Below are 15515 nucleotides of genomic sequence, written 5' to 3'. Positions count from 1 at the left end.
CCTGACACAGAGCAGTGGTCCTCTTTCAGGTCTAAGAGTCTGCCCCGTCACCCATCCCCCAGATCTAATGGAGATCCACTTTGGAGGTAGGAGTCATTCTATGGATGGGAGAACAAAGGCCACTGAAGTTAACGCATTCACTTGATGTTTTTAGAGAGGATATGCCTCCCATTTGTTGTTGTTTATTCATTCACTCAATAAATATCGAGCACCTACTATGTGCCAAGCACTGGGAATACAAAAAAGAGAGTAAGATAGACACGGAGATCACTAGACTACACTCTCTACTGTGCCCCATCTCTAAAATGGGGTAACTTACACAGCAATAAACATTTACTGAGCTTCTGCACTGCATCAGGGTACATCTTCCAACCAAGACAACCACACACAATGGGAGATTCCCCGAAGGGAAGCTTGATACTCTAAGAGAGGACACTTGGATGCAGTCCAGACAAAAACCAATAGCTGTTCACTCTTGTGCCCTGTCGCATTGCCACCCTAGTCACGTTTAGAGGTCCTTAAGCCAGTGTCTCCTCACAGCCTGGCCCATGGAATAAAGTTGAACTTCCTCCGCTCAACATGCAGCCTTCCTTTCCTGATCTGACCCCTGCCTGCCTCTCTAGGCTCATCTCCTGCTGCTCCTCACTAAAAACAAACCCCTTTCTCATCACTGTATCGACCTCCCCCTGGATCCTTGAATACATCATGCTCTCACACACCTGTGCGCCTTTGCAAAGGCTGTCATTACCATGTGCCTTCTACTTGGCCAGCTCCTGCTCGTCTTTGAAGTTCCAGTTTAAGTCATCTATTCTGGGATCTCTTCCTGCTGCTGCCACCTACCCACCCCCAACCCTGATCTGAATGAGTGGTCCATCCTCAGTGCTGCCACAGAACTTGCAGATTCCTGTGTCACAGAGTTGCCACACTGTACTGTCATTGTCTATATCCTAGACAATGTGTGAGCTTCTTGGGGGCAGACATCTTGTTTTATTCACCTTTGCATCCCTTTCACAAGTAGCCTGGCAAATACTTGATGCATATTTGGTGGCTGGCCAGCTGGCTGGCTTGATGAATGAATGGATGGATGAATGAATGATGGCTAGGAACATATCCTCTACATATTTCTGCTTTCCTTGAGAATCTTTTTTGACTGTGGCAACCCAACTGGTCGCATAACTTCTTCTGGCACCACTACATCACTTCACCTTACTTTCAGCATACCTAGAGCATTTCATTCAGTGACCCCCTCTCCCCCCAGGACTTGTTAACCAAAGCTGGATGGCAGAGGAGAGAATTAAGTAGGTGTGGTTTGTCTGCTGGTGCTTTTGTAACTTAGGCAATAGAATCATCCATCATACAATTTTAGAGCAGAAAGAAGCCCTAGGGATCACTGTGACAAAGGGGTGGCTAGAAATTCTATTGTGACCAGCTCCAAGCATTATCACACACCTCCTGGAGTTCACCACATCATGTATCTACAATCTTTAGAGGTATGGCTGGCTCATAGGAAGGGGAACCAGATCTGTGTCTGGATCTACCTGATAGGGAGGCACTGCTCTTGGGTAAGTGATGAGCTTCGGGGGCGGATGGAAAAGCTCAGCTCGGGTGGGCAACAGATACCATGATATCTGGCCCCAGTTCAGACAATCAGTATGTGATGATGGAGGTGTCCGGGACAGAGTGTGGTTGCCTTGCCATATGTGGGTGAAGCACTGTCACAGTGGATCATTGTGGCTGAAATGTGAAAGTCCTCGTGAGCAGCTGGATTAGGGTGGTTCTCAGAGGCCTAGGCTGCGGTTCAGGGAAAGGATGGAGGTCCTAAGAGGACTAGGTAGGGTGGCAAAATGGAAACATGGTGAAGTGTTGAAATGAGATGAGAAAACTCACACTAGAAACAAAGTGGCAGCCCCGCTGTGCCAGACCTAAGTCAGAATTGGACGAATTACAAAAGCATATTTGTAATCATTTATTAGGTAGATACGTGACACCAGACATTATGCTATGCCCTTTTCCCCCTATTTTTTAAAATTTATTTTTTTATTTTTATTTTTTGTTAAAATGTCTATTTAATTTTTATTTTTTGTTTTTAAAAAAATAATGGTAAAACTCTGAATTCTACCTAAATATGTATGGTAACATTTTTCACCTTTATTTTATTTATTTATTTATTTTTAATTAATTGATTAATTAATTAATTATTTTTGGCTGTGTTGGGTCTTCGTTTCTGTGCGAGGGCTTTCTCCAGTTACGGCGAGCGGGGGCCACTCTTCATCGCGGTGCGCGGGCCTCTCACTATCGCGGCCTCTCTTGTTGCGGAGCACAGGCTCCAGACGCGCAGGCTCAGCAGTTGTGGCTCACGGGCCCAGTTGCTCCGCAGCATGTGGGATCTTCCCAGACGAGGGCTCGAACCCGTGTCCCCTGCATTGGCAGGCAGATTCCCAACCACTGCACCACCAGGGAAGCCCAATATATCTATTCTTCTTGAAATTCTTTTCCCATTTAGGTTATTACAGAATATTAAGCAGAGTTCCCTGTGTTATACGTTAGGACCTTGTTGATTATCTCTTGCAAATATAGTAGTGGGTATACGTCAATCCCAAAGTGCCTTTTTTGTATAGATATAGACTGTCGCCATTCATTCTCACAACAACCTGATTCTCCTTTTATGAATGAAAACACCTGAGCCTGAAGAGACTGAGAAACTTGCTCAAGGTCACTGGCAGAGGGGGGATTTGAACCGAGGTCTGCCTAACGCCAAGCTGCGCCAAGCTATTGCTCCACAACTCATCCTCCAACCCTCGCTACTCTGCCTTCTCAGTTAAAGGCTCTGGTGGCCCAGTTACAGATTTTGTATTGCTTACTTCATTGTCACAGTAGAAAAGAGCACTAGCTCTGAGCTGGGCCAGAAAACCAGCAGTTCTGTCGCAAAGTGTGGATTATCATCCAAGAGCCTCTGACGGCCGCCTCAGCTAATGCATTGCCAAGGCCTTGACCCACCTGCTTCAGAGGATCTTTCCTCCACCCCCTACCCCACATCCCCTGTTTCCCAACACTGGCCGGTCCCATCTGCTCCATCTCTGAGGCCCACTGTCAGCTAATGGGGTTTACATTTCCAGTGAGGTACCAGGGAAAGTCCTGGAAGTGTCCAGGCCTTGAGGTTTTATTCTTGGCTTTCTGGAGTCCTCCGAGAACTGCATTATCTGTTAGGGAGGCTCAGTCATCCTGGTGAGCCATGGGCCTTGGGACAGGGCCAGATCCACGCAACATCTGCCTCCGTGTTATCCTCAGAGCACTTCGGGCTGCCATGAGGGTGGGTCAGCCTCCAGGAAGCTGGCTGGGGAGAACCCAGGATGTCTGAGCGTGATATTTCTGCAGGAAAGTCCCTCTGCCACTCCCGCTTCCTACACTCTTAAAATACCCTCAAGGACGTGGGCCGGTGGTTATGCAAACTTATTTTAAAGGCTTGGAACACATTTTCCAAATGAAATCATAGGCAGTGCCTGACACACAAAACAAAAGGGGGCCAGAGCGCTGTTTCTGATCGGCGCAGTGTAAGCTCCTCTGGCCGCTCCTTTGATTTGCCAGCTGCCACATCAGACGTGTGGGGATTTGTGCGGGAGGGGAGGCCTCCATAGCCCTTCTCAGTGAATCTGTAAAACACTTCTTCCTGTTATAGATGTGCTCGCTCAGCTGTTTGGGAATCCTGCTGCCATTCACTCTTCCCAGGGGACCCAACCTGCTTAAGCTCCTCATTAGGGAAGAGTCAGGAAGCGTGGGAAACATAACCTGGCAGTAGGGGCCAGGTGTGTCTAGAAATTCAGTGGTGCTGTTCCCATTCTGGTTATAAAAACAGGAAGGAGCGGATTTCCCTCCTGGTCCCTCTCAAGGTCAGGGAGAGTTTTAACATGTCAGGAAGGAAGGAAGGAAATTTTTCTGAGTGTGGTCTGGGTGCCAAGCACTGCTGTGGGCATTATTTCATTTTATTCAAATCCTCATTGAAATCTCTTCAAGTAGTTATTATTATCCCCATTTTTCAGATGAGGAAACTGAGGCTTGGGAAGGCATGATAACTAAGGCACCATAAGACTCATATAGCAAACACCAGCAGAACTCACATTCACACTCAGGTCTTCATTCCCCAGAGCTCTGCTCTGTCCATTTCACTTCTCCATCAGCTTCAAAGGGCATCTCCACCTTTCCATGAAGCTTGATCCTTTGTGTCTATTTCTTTTTTTTTTTTTAATTTTTAATTTTATATTGGGGTAAAGTTGAGCTTTGTGTCTATTTCTCTTGCATACAGGGTCGTAAAAAGATTAATACAAAAGAATCTGTTTTCCATGGTCTCCTATTGGCATTCGTTTTAACAAGTTTCATAAAGGTCATTTCTTTTTACAGAGGAGATACAGGCTAGGCAGGTTTGGAGACTTGTCAAGATTAATGGCAAAACTAAGTCCAGAACTCAGGCCTCTGATTCTCCTGCCAGCACCTAGGGTATGCTGACTGCTAAGGCCATAGCTTCTTGGAAAAACCATTTTAATGTGAAAACAGAGAGACTCTTGTGCACCAGGTAGACTCTATTTGCAGCGTCTGAAAGAAGCGATTCCCTCTCAGGTCTCTGTCCAGGATACTGGGGTGGAAAATGGGAGATCAGGATGGTCTCTGCATCTCAGCAGAAACTCAAATCCATCCTATGGATGTCTCTTGTAATGGTGTAGGCATAGATTTCAATGGCAGCAAATGTTTTTACCCTTAATCTTAACACAGGGTATTTTGTCTGATTTCACTCAATAGATCCAACTGAGTGTGAGCTGGAAATGTATGATTTTCCTCTGCAGGGACCTTTTTCTTTGTGTATTTTTGGAATGGTTTATTCTCATTCGTGGCCACATACACCTTCTAGTTGCTTCTTGGCTCAGCCAGAGTTTATTTCCTTTGATATGATGTTGAGTGGGGCGTCTTTTAAATCTTCATCTCTATTCCATAGTTGGTAAAAGGAATCCTGGTTGCGGGGGGCTGGATAGATCCAAGTTGTTTATATATTTCATAAAATGTCTTGCTTTTGTTAGTAGCATCTACTTCATGGTATTTGAATTTTTCAGAGACCATATTTAGCATTTTTACCAAAATGAATCCTTGGCTTCCTGTCAGACTTAGTATCATATCATCTCTTGGCTTGTATTGTTTCTGCTAAGAGTAATGATTTTTTTTTTCAGATGAGATATAGTGAACTATTCTTCCTATAGAGCCCATTTCTTTTTTCTGGACGTCATCAAACACTTAAAGCAGTTATCTGAGACTTGATTTTCATTTAAGGGAAACAAAGCAACTATATTTTCTTTCTCCCTTTCATCAAGGATTATAAAAAAAGTGGGGTTGTAGTAAAATAAAAGAATATTAAACCCTAGGAGAAGGTGAGATGTCCTTTGGGCCAATTCAGCCCTGGAGCTAATGCTGAGACCAATAAATGCAAAATTCTCTTTGATGAAACTATATGGGTGGGTGCATATATTTTCCTGCTGTCCTCTGTTGGCTCGTCCTGAGAGGATGCAGATAAGAGACAGGATAACAGGAGAGAGTCATGCCTTGCTTAGAGCAGACACAGACCCACTCTTCCCTCCTAAATCAGTCCTGCCCATGCTCCCCAGGGTGAGGAGGGGAAGAGGGGCAAGCATTGCTTCTCCACTCTGTTCTGCTGTTAACTAGCAGAGGGCCTCCAGGAGACGGAAGACCACCTGCAGAGAAGGTGAGCAAAGGGCGATGCCAGGGTAGGGAGGGAGGCAGAGGTAAGGCTTAGCTCGCTTCTTCCTGTCTTTCATGCTTGAGACTGGTGACCTCCCGGGGTAGGTGTTGGGAGGGCTGTGCACAGATCCAAATGGCCTCTGGCTACCATTCTAACTTGTTGTTATGGCATCAGGGCAGCTTTTTCTTGTAAAGGAATTGATAACATCCCTTGGCTGAAAAAAAAACTTCTCCCCATGTGGCATTTAGCCTTCACCCATCTCTTGCGGGAAGAAGCCACATCTGTATGAGACCCCATCTCCTCCTTTTCTCCACTGACCAAGGGGCTGTAGCCCCTGGGGGGCCTCCAGAGTCAAAGCAGCCCATATAAACCTGCCCTCTCTGTGGCCTTTCCTCCAAGCAGAACCTGCAGTCAAGGCAGGCCCTGACACTGCTGCAGCAGAGGCCAGCCAGGGGCTGATGGCACGCCCAGACTCCTGCGGGCCATGGTCCTGGTCCATAGCTTCAGTCCTGCACACTAAGCAGGATATTAGCAATGGCTGTTTTGCTAGAAACCCCTCTTCTAGCCACCTGAAAAGCATTTGGAGTGTGCTTTTAGCTCTAGAAATGGATCTAAGAATTCCTTTGATCCTAGGGTTATGTTCAATGTTGCTATGTGAGCATACTTCATTTACAGAGGAATGAGGGTTACGATTAAGTGAGTTTTCCAGATAACTGAGGTATAACTCTTTAAATGCCTAAATTTTGTTCAGGATTTTACTGTTTTGTAATAGTTGATAAAACTTTTCTCCTATGATTTTTTATAAACTTTCTTGCCCTACTAACCAGAAAATAGTCACACCTTAGTTTATGACTGGGGTTGGACCAAAATCTCATTTAGAAATGTATTGTCTTTCATTTAGAAGCCATAATATGATATCCAACTTGTTTCAACAATTCATAAACATGTTTGAATATGCCTAAAAATAATCTTTACCAGGACACACAGGAAGGCGTGGATAGTGCTTCAGTTTGGGGATGGAGAGTCTGATAGGACAGGAGAGAGGACTTCCATTTTTCAGTTTATACCCATGGATACTAAATGTTTTTTCCTTCACCTTGAATATATATTATTTGCTTATCTAATAAAAATTAATTTAAAACATTTAGAATTATATATAATATAATATATATTATATAAGATTATTAATATTGATGAATAATATATTATTAACTTTATATATATAAAGAAATATTAAAGCTAGGGGTTGGGTTCCCAGGCTAGCTCCCAAAAGTCTGTTCAACTCATGATGTAGCGGGTAACAGCTAGAGTGGATATTAGACATCAGCCCCCTGTGTACTCTGTTTCTGTGGAAAACCTGAGTCCCAGAAATAGTTCACCCTGAGCCCCAGAAACACTTCCTTCTTGCTGCTTTCTCCCCACCTGTCCCACCTTCTAATAAATGCTGCCCTAGAAATAGGATCAGAGACTCCTTCCCTGTCTTCAGTGGCCACGGCAGCAGGAAGCCCATTCTCCTCCAAGGACAGTCAAAAGAGGGGACTCCAGGGACTTCCCTGGTGGCGCAGTGGTTAAGAATCCGCCTACTAATGCAGGGGACACGGGTCCGAGCCCTGGTCTGGGAAGATTCCACATGCCACGGAGCAACTAAGCCTGTGCGCCACAACTACTGAGCCTGTGCTCTAGAGCCCACAAGCCACAACTACTGAGCCCACGTGCTGCAACTACTGAAGCCCACGTGCCTAGAGCCCACGCTCCGCAACAAGAGAAGCCACCGCAATGAGAAGCCTGTGCACTGCAACGAAGAGTAGCCCCCACTCGCCGCAACTAGAGAAGAGCCGCGCACAGCAATGAAGACCCAATGCAGCCGAAAATAAATAAACAAAATAAATTAATTTATTTAAAAAAAAAAAAAAAGAGGGGACTCCAGCATGCCTAAGCCTTCTATGTGGGAGAGAAAGGCACTGTGCTTGGTCTGTCTCACACTTTTCCTGTTTGGCTTCTCCTGACAATACAATGAGATAAGTATTATTATCAGGAAACTGAGGCTTTGAGAGATCTAGTAACATCCCTGTGATTTCTCCCTTAATAATTTGACAGCACTATTTCAACCTATAAGATTGCGCACTGTCCTTTATAACTCAGTGACCCTCCAGCAGAATCATTTCTTTATAAGAGGCCTATAAAAGTCAAGTGTGGGTAAGCACTTTGGGCATTGCCTGAGGTTTAGTCCTTACTCTGAACCTATTAGAAGGTGAGCAACATGAGGGCAGGAACCTGTTCTGATCACTTTTGTATCTGCATTGCTTAGCACCATCCTGGAAGCATGGTATATTCCCCATAAATATTGTTTGCTTAACAAGAAACATTATTGTTTGCTCTGCTCTGCTTCCTAAGACAGAAAATTGGAATCATATATTTTAGAAAAATTGTCAACAACAGATATTGAAAGAAGAAAAATATTTTCTCATTAACCTTCAGTTGATTAGGAAATTTAAATAACTAAAGTGCTGTAAGGAAAGATCTTGGCTTATGAGCCATCCATTTATAGGAACAAATTGAAGGGGAATCCACTGTGAGTTAGAACAGTTTGGCAGGCTCCAGAACCTAATCACCTGGTAGAATATTTGTAATGCTCTTCCTATGTGGGAATGCCTGGTCCCAACTCCACATAACCCACTTTCAAGGCACCTCTTAGAAAGCAAACTAAAAGATGGGGCAATGTACATAGCCTTTAATTTGAAGCATAATCTGTGGTTTAGTGATTCCTTTCAGTAACTCAAAATTGTTAAAGGAGAGAAAAGAGCCCATTTTTTCTCAGCTGTAAAGGAGCATGCCATCTAATAAGAACTAACATTTACTTGATTTTCACAATGTGACAGTCTCTCTAAATGCTGTAGTTTATTGCATTCTCGCCACAACCTTATGAGTTAGATATGATTATTATCTCCATTTTTATAGAAAACTAAGGTTAGCAGAAATTAAACTATTAGTTAATAGTGGAGCTGGTATTAGAACCAAGGTCTGGCTGACCCCAAAGCCCTCTGTAGACTGTCTCTCTTGGAATACAAAGGCTAGTTGCCTCCCGGTATGATGGGGAAATAGAGGAGACTGGTCCTGCAGACAGTCCCTCTGAGCTCACCCACTTATGGGTTCAGGGGTCAAAAGCTCCTATTCGGACCAAGAACTGACCGTTGGAATTTGGCAATGTCAAGGCCAGTGCTGGGCTGCACTAATATCCACTTGAGGTTAGTGGTTACAAATTGAAAACAAGACCAGTCAGCATGATGGTGTGCTTCTCCAATGATGTTTCACTGGGTGATGGCAGAGAGAAAATGAAGAATTAGATTTTATTAGGGTTATGGTTTTCCCAAGGACTTAATATGGGGGGGCAGGGAGAAGGAGAAAGAGAGAGAGGGGTAGAGAGGGAGAGATGGATTTGAAGGTGTATGTAAGAGAGAAATGATAATAATAAACCTAGAAACTAGGGTGATTAAAAGAGGAAGGAAGGTCAAGAGGAGAGTGAGGAACAGAGATCATGATCAAAGATCATGGGATAAGTAAATTATAGGAGCTGTTGGGGTCAAGGAAACATTGGGTTAGGATAACAGAAGAAATAAGCTGGAAAGGTAGGAGGTGGTGGTTGGAGAGTGGGATGCTTGGCGTTGAGATTACAGTTGGTGTCACTCTGAGAGCAGGGAGCTGGGATAGTTGGAGATCCAGGAAGGGAGAGGATGTTGAAGAGTTGAGAGACCAGCGTATGAGAAGAATCCATTAGGTAGAATTGGAAATAAGAATTATCATGGGAATGGTATTGGGGGAAGTGACAGTGATCCAGATGCCAATATCTTCAAGGAATGAGGTAGAATAACACAAGGGTCTGTAGATGGCTGCAGGGAGTAGAGGTGGTGGGCCATGTGGTCTCTTATTTTCAAGGAGAGTCAGGTTTCCATCAGTGTAAGGAATTGAAAGAAACATTCAGAGAAGAGGCTGAGGATATTGGGGATTGTGATGAACCATGAATTCCTAAGGGCAAATAGAGGTTTCTAGGAGGTGGGAGGGGATGGACTGATGCGTGCAAACATTCACCCAAGCACATTCACTTCTTGGATTTGAGAGCTCAGATTGTCAGGAGTGGGGGGAAAAGAAGAGGATAGAGAGAAAGGCTAGGCAGCTCAAGAATGGTTACTTTGGGGAGTTCCCTGATGGCCTAGTGGCTAGGATTCTGGGCTTTCACTGCTGTGGCCCTGGTTCAATCCCTGCAGAAGAAGAAGAATGGTTACCTTGGTGAGGAAGAAGGACAGTCTCAACCTGGTCCCCAGCCATTCCTCTGTGAGCACTCTGGCCAAAGTGGTTTCTTTCTGTCCTCCATGGTAATTTGGGTAATTTGTAAACTGACAGTGGAAAACCCAGAGATGACTGAGAGTTTACAGAATGAGAAGACCTTGGTACCGATCCAGGAGCCCTCAGGCTGCTGCAGCTGGTGATCTGATCAGTCTGAGACTATACAAGGCCCCCAGGACATTGCCCAGACTGTTGACTCTCCAACTATCAGTGTCCAAGGACAGGGATGGAGAAGAGACAACCATTTTCCATGTTTGCTCCTTCCTTCCTCTGGCTTTCTCCCAGCAGCTCTCTAGAGCACATCCCCATAGCCCAGGGCCCTCCCAGGCAAGCAGTCAGTCAGTCCTGGTGGAAAACACATAATGCATCTGCAAAGGTTATTCAGGCCACTGACCCAAACAGGGAGATTCCCGCAATCTGACGTGAATTTCTTTAGGACCCTAACTTTCAGACCCTAACTTCTGTTCCTATATTCTGTATTTGAAACCGCTCAACAATAGAAGGACCACCGCTCTGCTCTCCCCACACACACCACACACACACACACACACACACACACACACACACGCACACACACACAGAGACACCCATCACAGTTCTGTGCAGTCATCCATAAGTTACTTAACTTCTGAGCCCCAGTTTCCCTACCTGTGAAATGGAGACATATTGCCTTCCTTGCTCGAACCACGTAGTCTCTTAAGAGGGGGAAATATTGTTTGGAGTGGAGTTAGAATTCAGGTTCAAAAACAAGGAGATGGTTGGGAGTATTGAAAGCTCCTCCTTCCTTGCTGCAAGAAATATTCAAGCTCTGAAAATTCTGCCTCTTCCCATGAAAAGCACAGAAAAACGACTTCCCAAGCATTGGCGTAGGACAGACAGTACAAAAAAGCAGGGATTGTTTTAAAACTGGTTATGCTCTAATTTGTAATGAATGGTCGAAGAGGGTGGGGGTGGGGAAGCCACCCTCCAACCGGGAGTTGGGAGGCAGCGCGCGCGCCCCTGCCGAGCTTGACGGCCGCGGTCGCCTAGCAACGGGCGGCGGGGATGCGCGCGGGGCGCTCCATCGCGAGGGCGCGGGGAGCTCGCCGCCGCTGCTGCGCGCTCTCGGGTCTGCTGGACCCACCAGGAAACTTTGGGGCTCCTGGGCGCCAGGGCGTCGACGCTAGACCCAGCGGACGCCGCGATGCGCCCCGCGGGCTGAGGGCAGAGGATGAGGTCGCGGCCCTGCGCGCCCGGCCGGGCGATCCGTGGGGTCGCACCCACAGAAAGTTGGTGCGCACCTGCCCACGCCCGGAAGACGCTTGGTCCCTGGGTGGAACTGCCCCCCCTGCCAAGTTTCTTTGACAATTTCTTACCCCCAGTGGGTGGGGCATCTGGGACCCCGCGTGGCCTCCGGTTCACGGATTCCGGTCGCTGCGGGAGAGAAACCCGCGCTTTTCTAAGAGACCTACGCGGTAACTGATGCTTAATCCATTAGCCCTGAATGGTTGCGATTCTTTTTTTTTTTTTTCTGCTTTTCTTCTTCCTCCAGACAGTGAGTTTGTGGAAGAAGCCTCATCCGCGCCCTACAGCCCCGAGGAGTTAGGTAAGTCTGCCCCTTTTGCTTTTTCTTCTCGAAATCCAGCCCGAGAACCGGGAATTTGGGGGGCGCCCGGGTCCAATCAGCCCGAGGGGCGGAGAGAAACGGCCAGGGAACACACTTCCCCAGCTGTACGTTCCCATCGCGGTGAGAACTGGCCTTTTCCTGGCGCGTGTGCTTTGGGGATGGCGGGGAAGGTGTCAGCTGTGCCGTGTGTGTGTGTGTGTGTGTGTGTGTGTGTGTGTGTGTGTGTGTGTCCAGGTTCGTGGTACTGCTCCCTGGAGCACGGCACAACAAACTTCCCGACCTGGGGGCCTCTGCAAGCAGCCTGACTCATCCTGCCTGGAAGGATGTGGTGCGGGCTGGCTCAGTCTAGACAGTACCTGCCACAAGAATGACATCGTGTGGCTAGTTCCTAACCTGAATTTAATGAAGTCCAGGGCCAAAAACGTTCTGGTAATTAAATTTCAAGACTTGGGAGCTGCGTTCCTCCCTGATTTGTTTCTCCTTCAGGTGTCTGGGAATAGGGCATTTCATCTTCCTGTGCCTGTCGTTCTAAGTGTAGATTTGTGGTGGGTGAAGGCAACAGTCTTGTCAGAGACAGACTTCCTCCTGTGAAGAGAAGGAAATTTGCATTGTCCGGATCCCTCTAAGTATTCCTGCCACCCAGTCTCACTTGGTGGCTTAGTGGTTGATGGTTTTTTGTTTTCTGTTTTTTGTTTTTCTCATTCTAGGGTTTAGTTAAGCTGCTAACAATCTGGACTGTCAAGTCTGTCCTTGCTGTTCTTTTATCACCAGCTTGCACATCTTGCCTGCCTTCCATGAAATGACAGCTGTTTAAAAATGTTTATCCACACTAAGGCTCTCAGCCTTGGGTACCGTGTGTCTGGTCAGCCTCTCCTCCTGGGCTGTATGTCCTCAGCAAGTCCCACACCACCTGAAGTAAAATTCCACCGCAGCAAGGACTTTCATCCTTTTCTAGGAGCCAGGTACCCAAAATAGGTCTGGATCAAGGATGGCGTTGTGAGGCAGGGAAGAGGACCTTGTTTTATTCAGAAGATGTGTTTCTGAAAAGTTGTGAGGCAATCACATCTCTGGAAATGGAATCATAAATTAAATGCATGAGCAAAACTAGCTTTTAAAGGTACACTATGGTGAGTCTTTTTATGAAATGAAAATGACATTTAAACCATAGCTTTGCATGAAGCAGTTTATTGAGAGAGCAGATTCTTGGTGATCTGCTCCACACGTGTTTAATTGTGTATTAATGACACCAGAATTGGCGCCATTGCATTCACAGAATGCTTTATGTACCAGAAAGGCCCAGGTGATTGACCCTTTTTTGTTTTCATCTCTTCCCTCCCCGCCCCCCAACAGACTGGACGGCCCAGCTGAGGTGCTGATCAGTAGGGGGGGCCCTTCCGATTAGCAGTAGAAAACTCAGAAAATAACCTTTTTTCTCTTCAGCCCTTCTGTGGGAAAAGCCCAGTTTCTCAAGAGGAAATGAGAGTGTTATAGGAATCCTGGTCCCTCCTGGGCTCTGGGATGGCAGGATGATTGAGAATATAAAACACAAGTCAGAGTTTGAGACCAGGGTTCTGGCTGCTTCACCTTCCTTAGCAGATATGTTAACCGGTCTGTTTTCTCATCTTTGAAAAGCTGGGGTTGTGCCAGGTGGCCTCTAAGCATCATCCAGTTCCAGCCTCCTGAGACCGTAAGCCAAAGGAGGCCCATAGCTATCGGGTATTTATTATTTACATTCGGGTGCCATGCTGTTTGGGTGCGTGGTGGCTCCAGAGGGTTTTTCTCTTCCTGATGGAGCAGCTCATTGGATGGGAGCAGCTCATTGGATGAGACTGCATTGTTTCCATGCTATTCAGGTCAAAGAGGGAGCTGGCCTTTCTCCCTTGGAAAGAGTCGTGATACTTTTGGGTGCTTTTCTAAAACACACAGCAGGAAAGATGCCTCCTACAGCAGTTGATGAGCTTGTCCAGCAGCCATTCTTTCTGGAGCACCGAAGAGCACAGATTCACCCCCTGGCCAGGATCTAAGGGAACTGGAGAAGAGGTGGAGGGAGGTCGTAAACACTTAGTTTGAATTCTATCACTGCACTTACCTGTGACCTTGGGCAGGTGACTAAACGACTCTGAGCCTCAGTTATCTCTCAGCCTAATTGGAGACCTTGCATGGCTGGGGTCAATGGTGTGTGTAGAGTCCTAGCCCCATGGGTAGTATGTGCAGGTATTCAGGAAGTGCTTATTGCTGTTACTTTATTAGTAGTATTCATTTGAAAGACACTTACTTCCTGTGCATGATGGAATAGCTCTCATCAATTGTCCCAACCTATTAACTTAAACCATTTTCATTTCTAGAAATTTCTCTGCAACTTACCTAGTCTCCAAACACAGATTCTTAGGAATGGTGATCAGGTCGATTGAATTATTTAATGATTTATTCTTGGAGCAGCGTGTGGAATGGTGTTCCATCTGGGGTCTTCGGTGACGATCCCACTACTTTCTTGTGGCATGTGGCATGAGAGGTAGTTTGGTTTTGCCTCCAAATTTTCGTGTAAGTCTCCAAATGAACTATGACTTGCTCTTTGGGGGATTTATTCTCAGTGTTGTGGCAAGATCATGTAATGGACTTAAGTAACCAAAAAGGGGTTTTTGAAAAGAATGGAAAAAGGAGCCTCTCTCTAGATGAATGCTGTATTGAAGGTGTCCTCTGATGGAGAGTCCAGAAATATGCCCTCTCTCCTGTGATGGTACCACTTTCTACACCTTTCCATAGTCTTTCTGTAGTCCCACCCATAGGTAGTAGTGATGGCCATCTGAGGGGGTGAGAAAGAATGCATGGAGAATTGGGATGAACGCAGATGTGATCACGTCTGCCCGTCTAATAACCTTTACCAACTTCCCACTACCTGGAGGATAGACATTTGGTTAGCCATGGGAGGACCTCCATGATTGGCATTACCCCCAGCCACCATAACCTTCCAATTACATTGAACTATGGGACAGTCCTCTAACTACAGCTCTCTTCCCGTTGCCTGCCTGCCTTTCCTCCCCCTTCTCTCTTCCTCCCCTGGCTGGCTCCTACCCGTCTTTCAACACTAAGCCCACGTGTCATGTACTCCTAGTGGTTCTTCACCCTAGACGTTAGAATCAGGGGAGCTATTAAAAGTCCCGAGACCAAGTCCTAACCAATGACATCAGAATCCCTGGAGTGTGGACCGAAGCATCAGTGTTTCATCAGTGTGTACTTTAAAAGTTGGGTCTCAGTGATTCCAGTGTGTAGCCATGGTTGTTAGCTACCATACTAGGTTGTGGTCACCACACTTTTCTTTGCAAATCTAGCAGCCAGCCCAGTGCCTGGCACATGTAAGTCTTCAGTAAATGCTTGTTGAATGTGTGAGTGAGGGTCACCGCTGAGATGCTTTGTCTTTTCATGATTATATACTCCTAAGATTGGCCTCTCTGCTTGTCATAACGGTGCCTTGGGGCACTTGATTCCTTTGACCTTTGACCTATAGCTCTCTCCTTTGTTCATTCCTTAGGCTTAACCAGTTTATTTTCTTTCTTAAAAATTGAAATCCTAAAACCACTTTTTAGTACAGAAGTAACACATGCTTACTTTAGAAAATTTGAACATTAGAAAGAATAGGGGAAAAGTTCACTCCCTCACCATCCAAAAGCACACGGATGGGTCCTTGTTTCCATAACTTTTCCCAATTTGCTGCCCTTAATGGGAGTTGCTTGACCCTCTGGCACACCTCATTGAGCTCAGTTGATGCTCTCTTTTGCTCAGACCCTGTGAACTTTCCTGAGTTCCAAAAGGAGTGCTCATGAGAATAGC

At 46.1% G+C, this 15515-nt stretch overlaps 1 protein-coding gene across 5 annotated transcripts in view; it reads left to right on the top strand.

The window, feature by feature from the left end:
• The window catches only part of AMOTL1 (angiomotin like 1), a 162025-nt gene that overhangs the window by 19079 nt on the left and 127431 nt on the right, over positions 1–15515 (top strand). For 3 of the 5 annotated variants that reach the window (XM_059930570.1, XM_059930564.1, XM_059930569.1), the window contains one exon: positions 11613–11666. Coding sequence is in view for 3 of the 5 variants with exons in the window: in XM_059930564.1 (XP_059786547.1) it covers positions 11613–11666 (54 nt within the window). In the remaining 2 variants the exon portion in view is untranslated. The remainder of the gene's footprint in view (positions 1–11612; positions 11667–15515) is intronic. The other 2 variants (XM_059930565.1, XM_059930571.1) reach the window with 1 other exon arrangement.

Source organism: Balaenoptera ricei, chromosome 8 (assembly GCF_028023285.1).
Source record: "Balaenoptera ricei isolate mBalRic1 chromosome 8, mBalRic1.hap2, whole genome shotgun sequence".
NCBI lineage: Eukaryota > Metazoa > Chordata > Mammalia > Artiodactyla > Balaenopteridae > Balaenoptera > Balaenoptera ricei.
Note: the sequence above shows the minus strand (reverse complement) of the source record. Positions and strands in the feature narration are given on the sequence as shown.